Below are 19,402 nucleotides of genomic sequence, written 5' to 3'. Positions count from 1 at the left end.
AGTAGTGCTTAAATTCCATCTCTGCTGGACCAGAAAATGTAGTATATGCTTTTGTGTCAGGAAGACAACCAGTGTATAAATACTTGATGGCAATACCTGGTCAGAAATATCTCCGTGTTGGCTTCTGTGCCATTCTGGCAGTCACTAGGACTGTGCCTTCCTTCTTCTGCATGCACAAACTGTGGATGCACAGTCGCGCATGCAGGCCTGTCAGGGAGTGGCAAGGGACAGATCCTTACAGATGAAAGACCTCTCAAGTTTCCGGTGCCCACACAGATCACATGTGATGAACAGCTGAAGTTATGCTGTTAGAACTTAAAAGCTGGAAACAGCTTCTGTTCCATACGTGACGAAAATTCTGAAGATATTTATGTCAGTCATGCTTTGCTACAGCAGACACACCATAAGCAAAGCATACTGGCAGTGTATCTCCATGGCGAAGTCTCAGCTGAAGAACTCTGTTGTCACTCTGTGCCTGCACATCTGTATCCACGTGTATCTGAGCTTCTTGAGCAGCAGTGCAGGAGAAAGCATGCACCTGTGTTGTCAATGACCAGTAAATATTCCAGGGCACATAAATGTATGTGCCTTCAGTTCTAACTTGACCACATCCTTAAAACCCACAGTGATAACTATCTGCCACTGTATCCACATGAAGACTCTGCATTTGGAGGCCTGAATTAATACCCAAGAGGGACTTTAGGAAGTTCTTCCTGGTGACTTTACAGTGATGGGCTGGTCTTCCATCCACACACAAGAGAAGAAAGGATTTACACTCATACAGGATGGCTGAACTCCCTCTGAGACCCTATTCTGGGAGAGCTTCCAGGTCAGACGGTGCTGAAGCACAGGTTGGAAGGCTTACAAGGTTGTAACATCACTAAATTAGTGTTCAAACTCAAGATGATTGGTCTTAAATAGTTATGGGAGCGATCTGTACACCACACTCACCTCTGCTCTGATTTCCCTGCCCACAAACACCTCCAGCAGCAGCAGCTGTTTAGGCATCAGCTGCACCGTGTCCCTTTGGCTGCAGCCCTGCTGACAGCCCAGCCACGGCAGCTCTGCAGAGAGAGACACGTGTGCGACAGGAAATCCTTGAATGACTGCTTAAGGCAGTAAAATTCTGAAGAGGTTACACCAGGGACTAAGACAGAGCTTCTCTTTTTTTTGTTATCATTTTGTAGCAAACATGCTGCAGCCCTTTACTGCGGAGCATTTAGAACCACACACTTTTCTTGGACAGCTATGTACAACTCAAATTATGTTCTTGTCCTAGAATATCATCAATAAATTCACCATGATTTTCTCCTTCTCACATTTTTCAGATTACATAAATTTTAGCTGACCAATTCTTTTCATGCTAAAATATATTATGAAATGTCGTTTCTGTTATAAAAGCTAATTGATAGTGTGATTTGTTGTGTTGCCGAGACATAATTCAGAAAGTTATTTTAAAGTCCTTGATACATGGAATAGCACTAACTGCTTAATATTTCTTGTATGAATGAATACAGTATATGGGAATGATGTAGCGCCATGTAGATGAAATATTTTCAGAAGCTCTTATTCTTGTTGTTTGGGCTTGTGCCAACGTCATTTGACGAGAGAGCTCATATGTCCTAAGGTGTATCTACTGTGATTTATTTCTGGGTCATTAGTTGGTAGGATTTTTTTTCCTCCAGGCTGCTGAACACTATATAATACTATAAAAATTAAGAGCTCATAGTCAAATAAATGAATACATAAGAATACTAAAAAAAAAAATCAGATAAGTATTTTTAATTTCAAAATATTTTAATCTTTTTTCATTAAAACAATTTATTGCTTAATATAATAAAAACAATTCCTCACTCTTGTGAAAGTCCAGATGGAGTACTACATCTAGTTCAAGGGACCCCAGTGTCAGAGTGAGTCCAGAGGAGGCCACAGAGGTCTTCTGAGGGCTGGAGCCCTCTGGAGCCAGGCTGGGACACCTGGGGGTGCTCACCTGGAGAGGAGAAGCTCCAGGGAGAGCTCCGAGCCCCTGGCAGGGCCTGAAGGGGCTCCAGGAGAGCTGCACAGGGACTGGGGACAAGGGATGGAGGGACAGGACACAGGGAACGGCTTCCCACTGCCACAGGGCAGGGCTGGATGGGAGACTGGGAAGGAGTTATGTTGGGAATGTTAATAAGGAAAAACACGGGAAAATAAAGCAAAAACTATTAACATTTATTAACAATTATTAACATTTATTAACCATTTTAACACTAACTTGTTTTCTAATTAAATTACAACTACCTCCATATAAAAAGATCGGTTAATTCAGAATAAGGTCACTTGGTAAAATTTTTAGCTATGTTGATCGTCCGTGAATTGTCCATGTGAAAATAAAAGACATCAAGGCAATATTTTTCCAAATGGAAGCACTGACATTGATACATTCCAATTCCATTCATGCATTAAGGCTGAAAAATACTAGCTAGTGTGTGTATATACACACTTTTCTTAAAATATGTTGGTACTTACTAAGCTTTTAAAGGATTCACAAAGTTAAAAGAAGCTTGGAGCACTAACTGAAATTTCTGAACTATATATTCTATCTTCCTGACACTTATTCTAATACCAACCTGCTCACATCTAAACAGGAATCAGCAATATGGACATTTTCTTAATCTCACCTCTCCTTGGATCAGTGTAGGTATACCGAGCATGAAAAGATTGACCCAAATTACATTGGAATTATGTTGGGCAAACCATAGAGCACACAATTAAAAACTGATGGATGAGTTGCAGGAGGATCTGAGGGAGCACAAACAGTCTGCTCTTCTAGTTCGTCTCCAGGAGTGCTGTGAGAATCTTCTTCCACTATAAAAATACATTAAAAACCATTGTTAGCTCTGAATATGAACTAAATGTAAGAATGCTCTAAGTGCCATCATTTAAAACATCTTCTCTTTGAGTAATACTTATGGTTATTTTTTTTTAAATATTAACTGTAACTATATTGAAGAAGCATTTTCCGAAAAAGAAAAACAGAAACTAGGGAATATTTCTGATCTGAGTTTGTTCTCTCTTCAATTCTATGCGCAAGCTATAAGTAAAATTTATTTTATCAAACCTTATTTTAAAAGGTAAGTCCTGTACATTGAAAAATAGCAGTACAATTTTACAGACAGTATATTAGAAATTGTTTTACTCAGAAGTTCTTCCCTGCTCTCCAACAAGGTGCCAGCTATTTTTTATGTCTAGAATGCCCCGTACAATGCAGACTGTCTAAAATCACTGCGGATCCTAGTGATCTTTTTGCAGTTTATAATCCCATACCATTTATATTGTTTATGTTGTGCTACTTTAAAAAGTAGTGTAACAAGGTACATCAGGAGCACAACATAAAACACTACTTGATCTGTTCAGTGGAGAAGAAATTTTAGCTTTCCGTCTGCTATGTCAAGGCCTCCCCCAAATTTTATTTATATAAAATATAGCTACTCCAAGTATGATATTGGATCAGTGGTCTTCCAACTCTCAGCTCTTTTAAGACATTTCAGAGACAATTGTAATAGCTCACCTGTAAAGTTTCACTAATACCCACGAACTACCTATCTAAAGGTTCTAGTTACTGTTTATAGCCAGTCCTTCATACTAAGCCTTTTAATTCTTACTTTTAATGGAATCCCTCTTCCTGTGACTTCTGCTTTTCCGAAGAACTTGAACTGTCTGCCCAGTCGTTTTACCAAAGCTCAGCAAATCTGGAAAGAAATGTTAGTTTCTGTGAGTTTTTAACAACAGTTTTGAAAAACAAGAATGTATCGATCATACAGCCTGGCGCTTTCACATTTAAAACTTAATGAAAAAGAATACCTTCACAGATTTAAGCAATGTATCTGTGCCAACGTAAGTTAAGTCCAGGGGATTTTTTTTTCACACAGTTTATGTCACTACAGATGGCCATGACCTAGGGCACTGCTGCTCACCATATAAATCCTCTTCTTACCATACGACCACAAGCAAACACCCCACCACATCTGTTTTAAGTAGGTTGCTGTTCTGTATGAAAGATCAACCTGTCAACCACACGGTGGCTCCTGCACTTCACCTCCTATGGAAACTCCAGGCAGAATTTGGTACGGAGCAAGGAAAGGAGAGGCAGGAGACAGGCAGATACACACAGTCCCTGAGTGCACGCACGCGAGTGCCTGAAGCAAAACACACACAAGCTGAGACAAACAGAAATCACAAACACAAAACACAAACACTTACTCTCAAACAAGGTCTCCAGCCTTTCTGCATTCTCCTCCAGGCTCGTGTACCACTGGGTGGCTACTACAGAGCCCACACCTGTAAGGCTTAGAAGCATTGCTGTCTCTGTTGGTCTCTCTAGAGCAATACGTAGACAACTAAAGAAGATCATAATCATAAGATCAACAGAAGAAAAACGTACATAATATATAAAAAATATAACCAAATATACAATGCTTTTTAATAGATGGAGAAAGAATGCCAGAGTGTATTTTCTTGAATGCTGAGCATCAAGTGTTTTCTAACATTCATACAGCACTTTGAATTTAATACAATGAATTCAGGCAACCTTCTCTCTCCGGTTTTTCATGATGCCATTCTGCCATGGGTTTTACTCTCTGTCATATTACCATAGTTCTGGACGTCTCAAAGGAGTAGTAACACCCTAACTTCTAAAAAACTCTGCAGAATACCTTTTATAAGACAGCCAAAATATTTGGAATCAGATGTGAGAAGACACGTTTAGACATAAAATATTGCAAGAATTGAAACCTTGTTCTTTGTCATAAGTACAGTGTTGATTTGGGAGCTTGAAAGCAAATCATGTGCAGTGTGGGATTTGAGTTTTTACTGCTGGATATTTCAGTAAGTATCCTTGGCATAGTTATTTTAGTAATAAAAGGGGAGTGATACTCCAAGAAACTGCAGAAAATAGACGGTACATGTTGGTTTCGTTCAGATCTGCTTTTCATAGTAATTTTATCAAAAAATGATAATTAAGGTTTTCTGCAATCTTTTGGGGAGATACTATTAGATTGTCTATGGAGTTTATGTGACTCATTTTTAAATGAATATTATGCTAAATTTTCAGGAAGCTTTTGGACTTAAACAAAAATTTATCTTATTGATAAATTCACCAAACTATTTAACTGAGACTTCAAAATTTCTGAGTTTGAAAAATTAGTTTAAGGAATTGTGTTTTGGTTTACTTTAGAAAATGGCTGTTTGGGATCAAAAAGGATATCAAAAAATACCAGGACTTTGTTTATACACTCAGACATCTGCACATTTACATATGCAGATGTGTGTATAACCTACCTTACACACGACCGGATTTAACTTATGCAATGTTCCACCAATTAAACAGTATTTTTAGAGATTTTTTCCTATTTCTTCTTCATGGAATGAATAATTAGGAAAGTCGAGAGATATTTATGATCTCAGGATGTGCTTTGCTCACTCGTTGCCCAGGCACACTGTTGGCTCAGCCTGGTGCCTTTCTGCAGGGCTGCTCCCCAGCCACCCCTCCCAGGTTTTCCCTTGCATCCAGCATTACTCTGTCACCAGTGAAGAGTCTGTCATCTGCTCTTGTTAAATTTCATGGCACTGTCGACTGCCCAATGCTCCAATCTATCTACATCCCTCTGCAAGGCATCTCATCCCTCAAAAGTATGATCAGCTTATCTGAAAATTCAGCATGGACTAAATGAATAAAATTAGGACACCGTGGCATCTGCCAAGAATTCAGAATGGATATGCAATAAAAGAATGTAAACCCTACCAGCTGTCAACTTAAAAGCAACCTTTAAAAGTATCTCAGAAAGTACTGAGATACTTTTAAAGATTAAAAAAGCTGTCATCAATATAAAAAATTCTGAACAGGTTATTTTGCTTGCCTAATTATTTAAATACAAATCTGTCTGATTGTTAAACTTTTCCATGTACGACCCCCCAGAGGGACTCTTAGCAGATTATCTGTTAAAGGAAAATTTTATACATTCAACCAGAACATTTTGAGAATCTTGCTCTCAGACTTGTGAGGTATGTGTAATGTTTCTGTGTCATATTTTCTTATCACTGCCTTTTAACAGAGCTTTCATCCTATTTAGTCCTATAAAGAAGCTCTTTTACTTGCAGAAGTATAGGACTGTATTCATAACTCAAAATTTTAACTTTGCTTTGAAATAATCTGCCTTATTGTGGACTTTACTGAAATCGACTTTACCTACCTTTTGTGGATATCGGAGTTTGTAATTCTCTGGTAACTTTGCTGTGATCGTACCAGATCCAGAAGAACCACCAAACGGCATTCTGGAAAAAAATACAGCAATGGCATTTGCACTAATAATAACACCCAGCATAATAACTAAAGTAAATTAGGTCTTTTGTAAGCTAATTACTTTCTTGAACATAGTCTAAACCACCAGTATAAAATCAAGATATTTCAGCTGCAGTTGTCAAGTATTATGTAAATGTACACTAATAAAGTCATCCTAGCATTATTTCATGACATTTTGCTACACTTTTCCATAATGTTTTGCAGGGGGTTTTTCCTCTGCCACATTAGCCTAATTGGTAATGAAGTCCACATACCATCTTATTACAGCCAATTAATGACCTGTATCACCCAACTCTGTAGTGATGAACTCTTGGAGGAGTTTATGGTATGCAGGTATTGACATTTTTTTATACAACAACTCCTCTCCACAACTCACAACCAAGTTACACTCCTAACATGCCATTTTTTCCTTAAAGGTCTCCAGTGAAATAACTCAGAATACTCTCAGAATTAAAAGGTTTTCCCTACTGTTTGGTTTGCTGTAGCTTCAATCTGTTAGTTATTCTCCCAACCCAAGTAGATGAGAAGTAGATTACTTTGCTGTCTGGAAAGTCTTTGACACACTTAAAACTTTTATCATGTCTCCTCTCAATATGTCAGTCTTTCCTCTGAGAGTATGTTTTAAATGCATATAAACGTATCAATGCAGATATTTATTAATAAATCTAAGCACACAAGCTGTGGGACAGCCTTCTGACCACTCCCAACGTTCTCCAGCAGTAACTTAATCTATGTGGTCAGTATTTTTCTCCAGTTGAGACCTTTGGAATACTACGTAGAGTAGAAAATTATTTCACACAGCTGTCACGTGACACTCCTGTCCAGCTACCCCCATACAGACCTTGGGGCTTTTTTAACACTAGCAAGGGTACATTGTTTAATTTTTGATCCATCTCTTGGGTCTGTTCTGCAACTCTGCCCCTAAAGCCGTCATACCTTAACTGATCAATTATTAACTGATTATTTTCCCTGAAGTATATCTTCCACTAGATTTTCCCAAATTATACCCCACATAAAACAAGGTTAATTTATGTCATAATCTTGCATTTCACGATTTGCTAAACCAGTGCAGCCTGGTCTCATGCTCAGATTTAGCAATGATATATTTTATTTTACCATGTAAATGACCAAACTGAATACTTAATAATATTTGGTCTAGGTTAGAGCTTTCAGAAATCTCAGACAGAATTAATCCTGGCATATTTTAAGAGCAGGACAAAGGGCAAGGTTTAGTAACTTTCCAAAAATTGCCAGACCTGTAAATATCTGGTGTTTGGATATCTGAAACATCATCTTCAGACATGATCCATGTATATAGGAAACATACTTTCTTATTTCTTGTAATATTTACATAAAGATTTTTAAATCACTTTTAAAATCAAAGCTTCATGAAGAAGCTTCCTGTTGCTCTACAGGGCTTCACAATCTGACGTGTACTCTCTTTCTCACTTTCACGTGTCAACACAAGACAGCTACCCTGACAAATTCAGCACAACTCTGAAATCAAGCTTCTTCCAGATGTGCAAGGAAAACAGGAGAAAGGAAGATTGTGAATCCGAAAAACTAGTCCTAACTCTAAACTTTATGCTACAACAGAAAGACTAACTAGTTGTGAAGAAACATAGAAAAATGCCTTCACAGAGTCTACAAATGCTCTGTAATACCAGAGTAATCCTTCAGCATTAACTCAGCCTTGTTGGACAATTCTTGTTTGTCTCAGCAAGTAAGCAAGAGTCTTACAAGTTTTGAAGTGGCACTGCAGAGGTTGTTCTTACCATTAAAAAATACCTTGCAACCAAATACTAAATTCCAAAGAAAACAATTAGATGATGACTTGATTTTTGAAACCTAAGAAATTTCAACACATGGAAGTGAAGGAAGACTAAGCTTATTTGTGAGGATTAACAAGAAAGCTGTGCAACAGAATAACACCTACATAATACAAAAGTTTTCTGACTAAAAACCCTGGACCTAGAAAAAAGCCCTTAATTGCCAACATCAATACAGTGATAATGATACAGTATGACATATCTAGGAATAAAAGCTGGAGTATTTAAAAATACTTCTCAATTTGGTTATCTTACTTGGGATGTTCATAGCAACCAACCAATTAAGCAACACATGAGACATGAATCTCTCCATCCCATAGAACAGAAATGCACTACAGTTCGTCAGCAACCGCTCCCATTCAGCTTGGCTGAAAGGAAGAAGAAAGAAAGGAAGTTACTTTCATGCTACTGTTTTATAAGAATACTTCTCAGAAATTATCCCGAGCAAACACTTCCGTGTTATTTACTCCAGAAATAATCATAACAGAAGTCACCATGCAAAGCAAGAAGAGAAACATGGCTGCAGAATTCTGTGAGAAGTGTAATAGCTCATAAGGATTATTAATACTGTGCCCTTGTATTAAAATGAATACTCAGTAACATCTCATAGTGAGCAAGAGGCATGGTGGATTTTTAGATAAATATCGGCCTCTCAGTGAAAAAACAAAGTTTAAAAAAATCATTGCTGTATGTACTGTACTGCTTGAAAATACAATCTTTGTTAACATTCAAAGGAAGTAGTTGTGTATATACCCACCAGGACATGAGCAATTAGTTTTTGAAAAGAGATGTGGATAATCAGGCTAGCTGGAGGCAAAACCTGCAATTTGGTAACAATGATCTTTGCAATTGTTATGAAAAAACACTAGAGCACCTGCTCAGTGGTATTAGCTAAGGAGAGAAAATTCCAAAGGACTGACAGCTAAACTAGCAGTTAGGAAGCAGTGATGGCCATGTATGATAGGGCTTGTCACTGTTTGACCTCTTGAGATCCCTTTTATTCTTCTATGGATATGATCTTAAAAGTAAAGCATTTCTACAGAGAACAAAGTGTGTTTATGGGTAGACTCCAAACACAGTATCAGCTTCAGGATCAATGTTTGGAATTGGAAACTGTGTGATGTACCTTCGCTACTCTGCTTCTGAAATCTGCACTCCCATTTACAGTCGGCTGAAGGTGCATGGAGATGCTTTAGTTTTACCACTAGGATTTACAAACAATTATGAGCGAAGCCATACTTTATTTATTTACACTTATGCTCACATAGGTGTATTCATCAAAGACTGCACCAGAAGACTTTCTATAAAAATTACATTATTTACACAAATAATAATCTCTGACAAAACCAACCTGGCTAAATCACTTTGCAGCACTTTATTTCAGATCCCTATAAGATTCTGTCAACAAACCTAGATCTGTGTCTGATACAACAACAATGGTTTGCTATGTGTTTATAAGATCAGCAAAATGTGACCCTATTTTATGAACAAAGTCTCTGAAAACAGGCACAATTTTAAATAAGAAATATGGACTAAACAAGAAAGCAGACAGAATATTACAAACCTTGGAGCACACATATTGCCAATGACACCTTCCCACTGCAGTGTAAATCGGTCATGGTATTTTTCTAGTATTTTCTGTATTTTTTGGGAAGGACTTGGAGCTTCTGTAACAACAGAATTTCATCATTATGAACGTAACATACCACAGACTACCTTGGCCAATCTCAATTTCAGTAACTTTAAAATGGCACTATCATATTTAGAGGGGTTTAGATCATCATTAGATTTCATGTTTTTTGAAACCTAAGTCTGGCTTCTAAAATAAAAATAATTGTAGCATTTTCAGAGTAAAATTAGGATGCCTATTGGAAAGGTGTCTTTTATAGGTTAAGGACACAAAGAAAAAATTCAAATACCCTGAAAAAAGGGTAAAGAATTGAAAAACCAGTGCTGCTCATACGGTTCTGTTGCAGAGGCTGAGAGAGGACTTAAGCGGGTGGATAAACTGAGTTTCCAGAGTCCTGATTTCAGAAAAGGTGGCTCAAAATCACCTCTTCTCTCCAAGAGATTTAATGATAAAAATTGAATGATAGACAATTTTCTCCTTTTGACTACATTTTCATGTTAGTATCAGTTAGAAGATACACTCTAGAGTCAGATACTGAGCACATAAACTGTTTTATATTGATCTGCTGTGCAGGACAGCTGCAAACACATGGAGACACATTCTGTTACGGTACTGATTGTTCTGTAGCCTCTTTTCCATTGTGTTTAGACTTTATTTCAGCACCTGAAGGGAGCCAACAAGACAGATGGAGAGAGACTGTTTACAAGAGCATGTAGTGACAGGACAAGGGTGAAGGGCTTCTCACTGAAACATAGTTGGTTTAGGTCAGGAAGAAATTCTTCCCTGGCAGGGCGGGCAGGCCCTGGCACAGCTGTGGCTGCCCCTGGATCCCTGGCAGTGCCCAAGGCCAGGCTGGATGAGGCTTGGAGCAGCCTGGGACAGTGGAAGATATCCCTACCTGTGGCAGGGGGTGGAATGAGATGAACCTGTAGGTCCCTTCCAACCCAAACCAGTTTGTTTTTCTGTGATCTAACTAAAAAACCTCCATTAACTGCTACACGGTTTCACAGATGTACCATTTACAGGTGATAAGCTGTGCTGTTCTGATGAAAAGGAATGCTTTTTTGCCAACATATTGATATCATGACTTCATTTTTTGGTACAAAACAATTCTAAATTCCATGGGAAGATCATGAATAAAATATTATTTAATATACATTACCTGCTTCTCTCCCTTCATTATAGGGGTCCACAATATCTGATAAACAGTTAATCAAAAACAATGATATTCAAACAACAAAAGAAGGAAATTTCGCTGATACACTTAGCCAATAGGTTGTGAAAGGATACATTTCAAATTACGTGTATCAACAGGCAAGCAATTAGAACCGAGATCACGATTAATTGGCGCCTACAATTAAAAAGAATACATATTCGGTTACGTGTTAAAGTTTCAATTAAGTACTAACAGTATTGCATTCTTTGTGTCAAACTAAGAGAAAGACACGTCAAACAACTAATGAAGTTTTGAATCTGGGTTTAAAAGCAGCATGGTACTCAATTGTCGGTGGAAATTAATAAATTATTCTGCATTAGCTACGATGCATATACATATATTACACATATATACACGTGTGGGCACATATATGGATACATATGCAAATATAAATACAAATCTATAAAAACATGTCCATTCACTATATAAAATAAAATATTTTGTTGCAGAAATTATTTTCAGTAACTTTAAGCAACTTCCTTTGCGGGTTATTAAATATGTCCCATTTATAAAGAGTGATTTTTCAAAGAAAAACTCCTTGCAAAATCAACAGGAAGCAAAATGCTTATGGACTAACAGGACATTAATTCCACTTCAGAATTCTAGCACACATAGTGAGCTTCTATGCAATCCACTTTCACACTTTTCTACGCAAGTTCTCTGGTTATTTACAAAAAATTTGTGAAGTTCACCTTCTGGACATTCTTTTTCTGATGACTTTTTGTGGTTTTTTCTTTAGACACATCAACTTTTTTTTTAAATTCAGTTTCTGTGAAAATGAAAAGAAAAAAAATTAATATAATGGCTGTTTTAGCAAATAAATGTCCTTGAAGGACTGTGCATACTTAATATGATGAAGTAGTATTCATAATAGTACTACTAGTAGTAATAATAAAAATAATAACAACAGACTGAAATAAAAAAAATAAAAATTCATTTCAAAACAGAGCAAGGTAAGGGTATTACCGAAACCCTCTTGCCTAAAAATAAAGGCTTTAAAGTGGAAAACAAGGAGGAGATGTGTCTCTAGAACAGCATACTTCCACGGTACAGAGTGAGATTTTCTACACTAGGTCTATTTTTTATCTTGGACCAACTAATTTCAAAAATTTTATGTGGTTCTCTCTACATATGAGAAAAATGCAGCTTAAAATTTTTAACTTTATTAATAGAAGGTATCTTCGATTCATACAAAAATGACCTACTGCCTGCACCTATCACTCACTTCTAGATCTAAGAAATGAGTTTTAAGATGTCATACGGAGAAGTTTACCAACTGTCCAACTACCTTAAACCTCATTTTCCTAAAGAGTTTATGTAGGGTGTAAGTGTCAGCAGTAGGGAAAAGTTCTTAAAGCCTGTGGGGATTTGGTTTTGCCCAGGTGTAGCACAAGAACTGAGAGGAAAGTATTTCAGAGTAAGATTTTACATTTGGTATTTTAAGCAAAGACTTATAGTAATGGTAAAGAAAAACTACAGAAGTGTAAATTTCCTACTTTTTTTTTTCATTGCAGCTGAAAATAGCTTTGAAGTTTAGAAGTTTAGCTTTGAATTTTAGATTCCACTGAGTTTTACATAATTCTTTATTATGTCAAGGTTATTTTAAATTAGCTACCAGTGCATCTATAATCAGCCTGTACATTTCTGAAATACGTCTACTGCACTATCTAGTCCACCCAAAATACTGGAAAGCTATTGCATGTGCTTGTCTTCCAGTAAAATATACACCTTGATTCATATTTAAATTTTTAAGTATCTTTTTATGCATCATTATGCTAAAGGAAAAAAACATTTATCTAATAGTACCTGACTCAGTCCAATGCAGTCGATTGTAGAGAAACTGCAGAGAAAAGTCTCTGGAAACTGAACATATTCCTTCCTCTTGAAATATACTCAGGGCTTCCAAAGGCAATTCCATAAATAATGTGTCCCCTAGTAATACCATATACAATCCTAAATCCACAGCTGTATCTAAAGAGATGTGAAAGAATATGATTGAGATTTACTTCTCAGTTTGTATATAAACAATTGCAGTTAGATGTAAAAACCTAAGTTTTATCCATTGTATGGCACATGAACTTCATTGTACTGTGGACTAAGTGCATTAAGAAAAAATATTTCTTTTTATATGATTACTCTTAAAAAACGTTCTCAAACTTCTATGCACTTGTTAGCACCAACTCTCCAGAGTGAAAAACATCCCCATATTAATAACCAGCCATCCCAGGTCCACGTCCAGGTATATGCAATCCATTCAGGAAAACAATGTTCGGAAAGGCAAAACTGCCACAGCAGTGATTGGCTGAACAGAACAGAGTTTTAAAGGAACTCTTATCCAATACTGTGTTGTTCTGCAGAAAAATTTTGTTTCTGTTATCTAGGAAAAAATACTAAACATTATTATGGCAATATTTCTGTTCTACAGAGAAAGAGCAGATGCGTGGGAGACAATTTCTCCAGTTTTTGCAGAACTACTCTTGAGATGTGTTCAGAGACATCCTGTAGCATTAGGCTTCTATGCCAGCTAACAACCTCAGAGTCCATAAAGTTAAAGCAAAAGAAAAGATAAAACAGAGAGATCTACTGACTTAAGAAAGTTCTTTATTTTAGCTTTTCTCTTGAAAAACTAGTTTGTGATAAAGACATTTCATTTAGATGTCTACAGACTGTACGGTTTGGAAGACTCTAAATAAATGCAGAAGCATTGCTCCAGCATCTACATTTGTCTTTGAAAGTATTCTGAAATGTTTGACTTGATTCAGAAAATAAAACCAAGAAAAAGGATGCTAAAGCCTTTGTCCTCTCCTTGTTTTAAATAAAATTAAAGTTGAAATTACTGGATTTTGGTATCTGTCCATACACACACATGCACACACTACTCTAGGAAGCACATACCCTGCATTCCAACTTGTTTGGTGTTCTTATCTTTCACTTTCTTTTTTCCCGTTTCAGCTGCTGAACACTGGGATTCTCTGAGAAGAGGAAATTCATGGAAAATGTTACCAGCTTCAATTTCTGCTTCAGTTTCAGTGAAATTTTACACAAAGGACACGCTCCCTCTGGAGTTCCTCTCCTTTAGAAATCCCATCTTCAAACACTTTAGTTATAATGTTGCATCTTGAGCTTCAACTTAAGTATGACTTCAGCTGGAGAACAGTGCTTGTCAGAAATGCCATCAGTCTACCATATTGCTCAGTCTCTTAGTCTGACACATCCTGAATATACTCACTTTCAAGACATGAAACATTCTTCCAACAGGGTATCCTAAAACCATTCCTTTATCTGAGAGACTTGAGCCACAGTTCTGTTTTCGCAAATGATTATCAAAGTCAGTATATCTTACCTGATGGCAGAAAAATCAAACTGTGACAGCACTGGTTTCAGATAATCTTCCATAATTTCTATTATTTCAGAGAAATCTGATGTCAAATCAAGCTTGCTATCATCTACTTTCTCTGCTGGAGTCTATCACACACATAGAAATAAAAATTAGAATATTTTAAATCTCCATCCTTGTTAAATACCATTATATATTAAAAAATTGTAATATGTTAAATCAGAGACTAAATAAAATAATGTGAAAGATTATAAAACAGAAAATATACAGAAGTCAGTTTCAAAACTATTTTATTTCAATTTTCTACCAGCATTTTGCAAAATACTCCAATGTAAGACTTACTAGAAGGTGTCAATACTTATTTAAACAATTAATATTCTTCAGCAATTTCAATGGAGAATGGCAGAAAACTGCAGCAGAAAAATTACAATTTTTTTCTTCAAATAATGAGAAGAAATTGCATAAGGATAACTGAGAAGTGAGCAGAAACTGTATGATGAACATAGACGAAGCAAATGAAAGCATACGGAGAGATCAGTGGAGCCAGTTTAGGGAAAAAACTAATCAGAATGAATAAACTAAATAAGGGGAACATAGAATCATGTAGGAGAGAAAGATGCTGAAAACTGAGGTGTGTAAAATCCAACCTACATGGACACAAATCCACTAACACGACAAATGGTGAAGAGTGCTGGTACTAATGAATGAACTCCTCATCCAAGGCTTGTGTGGCTCATTTCAGGGTGCATGCATAAGTTCTGGGAATTTATTGCATCTGCTTTTTAAAAACCTAAGGCGTTTGGTTTTTTCCCTGTTCAACTTGACACTATCTTACCACCTTTTTTTTTTCCTTACCCAATACAGCAATCTTTACAAACTTGCCAGTACAACAAAGGCTGGCCATGGGCCAGAGAAAGTGATCATCAACACTTCGATCAACCACAATACTCAGTATTATAACAGAAAGATGCTAAGATGATGAATAAAACAGAATTAAAACTCAAGAATCAGATCTGTCAATGCCCAGGGTAACCCAAGCTGTTTTACTGTATCCTGTGTCAATTTGTACCCAAAACTGTCACTGTTTTTTAAGGGCCTGAAACCGAACCAGAACCATGGGGCAGGGCAGTGCCAGTCCTTTGTAAAAGTTATTTGCCCAAGCCGAGCTCTCTGGCCTCTCGCCTCTCTCTTGCCTCTTGGCTTCTGCCACAGAGCTGAGGCAGTGCAGGTGGAGGCTCCCATTTCGGGTTTTCTTTTGTGTTTCTCCAGGGGCTTGCTCTGAGTGGGTTTTTTGTTTTTTTTTCCGGAGAGGTTGCATTTCAGTCCTGGACATCCACAGGGCAAATTCCACGGGTGCCTGTCTGCAGCCAGCATCAAAGCAAGAGGAGCAGAGAGACCCTGCTCTGTGTGGTCACCCTGGCCCGCAAGCAGCGCCCAGTCACAAGGCACCAAGTTTCCCCAGCCAGCTGCCGGGCCAGCTTCGCTTGAGAGGAAGGCCAAGCCCCAATTCCAGCCCACGACAAGGTGCCAATGGCCAGGGTGGGAAAATGGCCAAAGTGTGCCAATGGCCAGGGTGGGCAAATGGCCAGGGTGTGCCAGTGGCCAGGGTGTGCCAGTGGCCAGGGTGTGCCAGTGGCCAGGGTGTGCCAATGGCCAGAGTGTGCCAGTGGCCAGGGTGTGCCAATGGCCAAAGTGTGCCAGTGGCCAAAGTGTGCCAGTGGCCAGGGTGTGTCAGTGGCCAGAGTGTGCCAGTGGCCAGGGTGTGCCAGTGGCCAAAGTGTGCCACTGGCCAGGGTGTGCCAATGGCCAGAGTGTGCCAGTGGCCAGGGTGTGCCAGTGGCCAGAGTGTGCCAGTGGCCAGAGTGTGCCAGTGGCCAAAGTGTGCCAGTGGCCAGGGTGTGCCAATGGCCAGAGTGTGCCAGTGGCCAGGGTGTGCCAGTGGCCAGGGTGTGCCAGTGGCCAGAGTGTGCCAACAGCCAGGGTGTGCCAATGGCCAAAGTGTGCCAGTGGCCAGGGTGTGCCAGTGGCCAGGGTGTGCCAGTGGCCAGGGTGTGCCAACAGCCAGGGTGTGCCAATGGCCAAAGTGTGCCAGTGGCCAGGGTGTGCCAGTGGCCAGGGTGTGCCAGTGGCCAGGGTGTGCCAACAGCCAGGGTGTGCCAATGGCCAAAGTGTGCCAGTGGCCAGGGTGTGCCAGTGGCCAGAGTGTGCCAGTGGCCAGAGTGTGCCAGTGGCCAAAGTGCGCCAGTGGCCAGGGTGTGCCAGTGGCCAGAGTGTGCCAGTGGCCAGAGTGTGCCAACAGCCAGAGTGTGCCAGTGGCCAGGGTGTGCCAGTGGCCAGGGTGTGCCAGTGGCCAAAGTGTGCCAGTGGCCAGGGTGTGCCAGTGGCCAGAGTGTGCCAACAGCCAGGGTGTGCCAATGGCCAAAGTGTGCCAGTGGCCAGGGTGTGCCAGTGGCCAGGGTGTGCCAGTGGCCAGGGTGTGCCAACAGCCAGGGTGTGCCAATGGCCAAAGTGTGCCAGTGGCCAGGGTGTGCCAGTGGCCAGAGTGTGCCAGTGGCCAGAGTGTGCCAGTGGCCAAAGTGCGCCAGTGGCCAGGGTGTGCCAGTGGCCAGAGTGTGCCAGTGGCCAGAGTGTGCCAACAGCCAGAGTGTGCCAGTGGCCAGGGTGTGCCAGTGGCCAGGGTGTGCCAGTGGCCAAAGTGTGCCAGTGGCCAGGGTGTGCCAGTGGCCAAAGTGTGCCAGTGGCCAGAGTGTGCCAGTGGCCAAAGTGTGCCAGTGGCCAGGGTGTGCCAGTGGCCAGGGTGTGCCAGTGGCCAGAGTGTGCCAGGGGCCAGGGTGTGCCAATGGCCAGAGTGTGCCAATGGCCAGAGTGTGCCAGTGGCCAGGGTGTGCCAGTGGCCAGAGTGTGCCAGTGGCCAGAGTGTGCCAGTGGCCAAAGTGTGCCAGTGGCCAGGGTGTGCCAGTGGCCAGGGGTGCCAGTGGCCAGGGTGTGCCAGTGGCCAGGGTGTGCCAACAGCCAGAGTGTGCCAATAGCCAGGGTGTGCCAATGGCCAGGGTGTGCCAATGGCCAGAGTGTGCCAATGGCCAGAGTGTGCCAGTGGCCAGAGTGTGCCAGTGGCCAGAGTGCGCCAGTGGCCAGAGAGTGCCAGTGGCCAGAGTGTGCCAATGGCCAGAGTGTGCCAGTGGCCAGAGAGTGCCAGTGGCCAGAGAGTGCCAACAGCCAGAGTGTGCCAGTGGCCAGAGAGTGCCAGTGGCCAGAGTGTGCCAATGGCCAGAGTGTGCCAGTGGCCAGAGAGTGCCAGTGGCCAGAGAGTGCCAGTGGCCAGTGTGTGCCAGTGGCCAGAGTGTGCCAATGGCCAGGGTGTGCCAATGGCCAGAGTGTGCCAGTGGCCAGAGTGTGCCAATGGCCAGGGTGTGCCAGTGGCCAGGGTGTGCCAGTGGCCAGGGTGTGCCAATGGCCAGAGTGTGCCAGTGGAGAGAGTGTGCCAATAGCCAGGGTGTGCCAATGGCCAGGGTGTGCCAATGGCCAGAGTGTGCCAATGGCCAGAGTGTGCCAGTGGCCAGAGTGTGCCAGTGGCCAGAGAGTGCCAGTGGCCAGGGTGTGCCAATGGCCAGAGTGTGCCAATGGCCAGAGTGTGCCAGTGGCCAGAGTGTGCCAGTGGCCAGAGTGTGCCAGTGGCCAGAGAGTGCCAGTGGCCAGAGTGTGCCAGTGGCCAGAGTGTGCCAGTGGCCAGGGTGTGCCAGTGGCCAGAGTGTGCCAGTGGAGAGAGTGTGTCAATAGCCAGGGTGTGCCAATGGCCAGGGTGTGCCAATGGCCAGAGTGTGCCAATGGCCAGAGTGTGCCAGTGGCCAGGGTGTGCCAGTGGCCAGGGTGTGCCAGTGGCCAGAGAGTGCCAGTGGCCAGGGTGTGCCAGCTGCCTTTGCTGGCAGAGCTGCTGGGACATTGATGTCACCTTCCCTCCCTCCGTTCCCATGCTGGGGAAGGGGTCACTCCACCAGTGTGAGCTTCTCTTTGTTCCCAGGGAGTCCAGGAGATTTCAGCCACTAATGAATATTACTGCTACTTCTGCCTACTGCTCTTTCATTTTTTAAACTGTTATTTTTTCATTTATATCTGCTCATACTTGTTTCTCCTTCTGGTGGAAAGGGATTGGTTAAAGCTACAAGGAGATGTTAACTCATTTTACCGTGTCCATCTCTCAAAATTGTCTTAAACCAAGACGGTTAAATTAGAGTAATTAAAACAATGAAAACTTGTACAGAAAGTTCAATATTATCTGTATTTTTTTTACATTTATATTAATAATGAAACTAGGCCTGTACCAACTTTTGTTAATGCTATATTTAACAGTGAATTTTCTCTGGAATTGAAAAACCTAAGTTTTATGTAATGAAACCAAAATTAAAAGTAAAATGCTAGGATTTAGACTTGTACATTTCATGTAGAAAACTTTGTCACCCTGGAGATAACCAGTGTGAAAGTTGTAGGTTTTTCCAGTACCCACATGTTACACAACTTGTGCTCACTGACTATGATAATGTTTTTACAGAAACAAGCCTCCCTGCAGTTACAGTTACAGAAAACTTATCATCTAGAATTTAAGACTGTTCTACAAACTTAGACTTCAACAAAATGTGTCCTTGAAGCAAAACTTTGTGACTAACTGACTTGGATCAACTGCACCCAAATAAAGAGCTACACTGCAGAAGATATTGTATGCCCCAATAGAAAACTTTTCTGGGTTGGAAATCAGTAATAAATCTCTGTCTAAGGTAGTTTTATTTTAATTAAAGGATTACAGTCTATGATCTTGTTTTTTGAACAGCAGGGACTTTCATGTGGTATGAAAGGCAGTGTACATATGCAAATGCAAATCTCTGAAATAAGGCACATTTTCAAGTAAACTGATCTCCACTGCATCATTTCAATTCTGATAAACTCCTGAACATTTCAAAGCTCCTGAAAAACAATTACAGCAACAATAGCACAGTAAGATCAAATTTTGAAGCAGAGTACAAAGTATGCAGCAACTGTGAAGAATAGGGATGCCACA

General features: G+C 40.6%; 1 protein-coding gene across 1 annotated transcript in view; it reads right to left on the bottom strand.

Moving 5' to 3' along the window:
• Positions 1-2,277: 2,277 nt before the first annotated feature.
• Positions 2,278-19,402, bottom strand: part of CFAP46 (cilia and flagella associated protein 46) — a 71,851-nt gene continuing 54,726 nt past the window's right edge. The window contains exons 48-59 of the mRNA XM_066190675.1: positions 14,359-14,480; positions 13,911-13,987; positions 12,822-12,986; positions 11,708-11,784; positions 11,090-11,150; positions 10,962-10,997; positions 9,734-9,836; positions 8,425-8,537; positions 6,231-6,312; positions 4,243-4,379; positions 3,645-3,731; positions 2,278-2,847 (exon numbers count right to left, since the gene is read on the bottom strand). Coding sequence (XP_066046772.1) covers positions 2,711-2,847; positions 3,645-3,731; positions 4,243-4,379; positions 6,231-6,312; positions 8,425-8,537; positions 9,734-9,836; positions 10,962-10,997; positions 11,090-11,150; positions 11,708-11,784; positions 12,822-12,986; positions 13,911-13,987; positions 14,359-14,480 — 1,197 coding nt within the window. The 3' untranslated portion in view covers positions 2,278-2,710. The remainder of the gene's footprint in view (positions 2,848-3,644; positions 3,732-4,242; positions 4,380-6,230; positions 6,313-8,424; positions 8,538-9,733; positions 9,837-10,961; positions 10,998-11,089; positions 11,151-11,707; positions 11,785-12,821; positions 12,987-13,910; positions 13,988-14,358; positions 14,481-19,402) is intronic.

Source organism: Chamaea fasciata, unplaced genomic scaffold (assembly GCF_029207755.1).
Source record: "Chamaea fasciata isolate MVZ Bird 193981 ecotype frontalis unplaced genomic scaffold, bChaFas1.0.hap1 SCAF_9, whole genome shotgun sequence".
Taxonomy (NCBI): domain Eukaryota; kingdom Metazoa; phylum Chordata; class Aves; order Passeriformes; family Sylviidae; genus Chamaea; species Chamaea fasciata.
The sequence above is the reverse complement of the archived record's forward strand: the minus strand, read 5'-3'. Positions and strand labels throughout refer to the sequence as shown.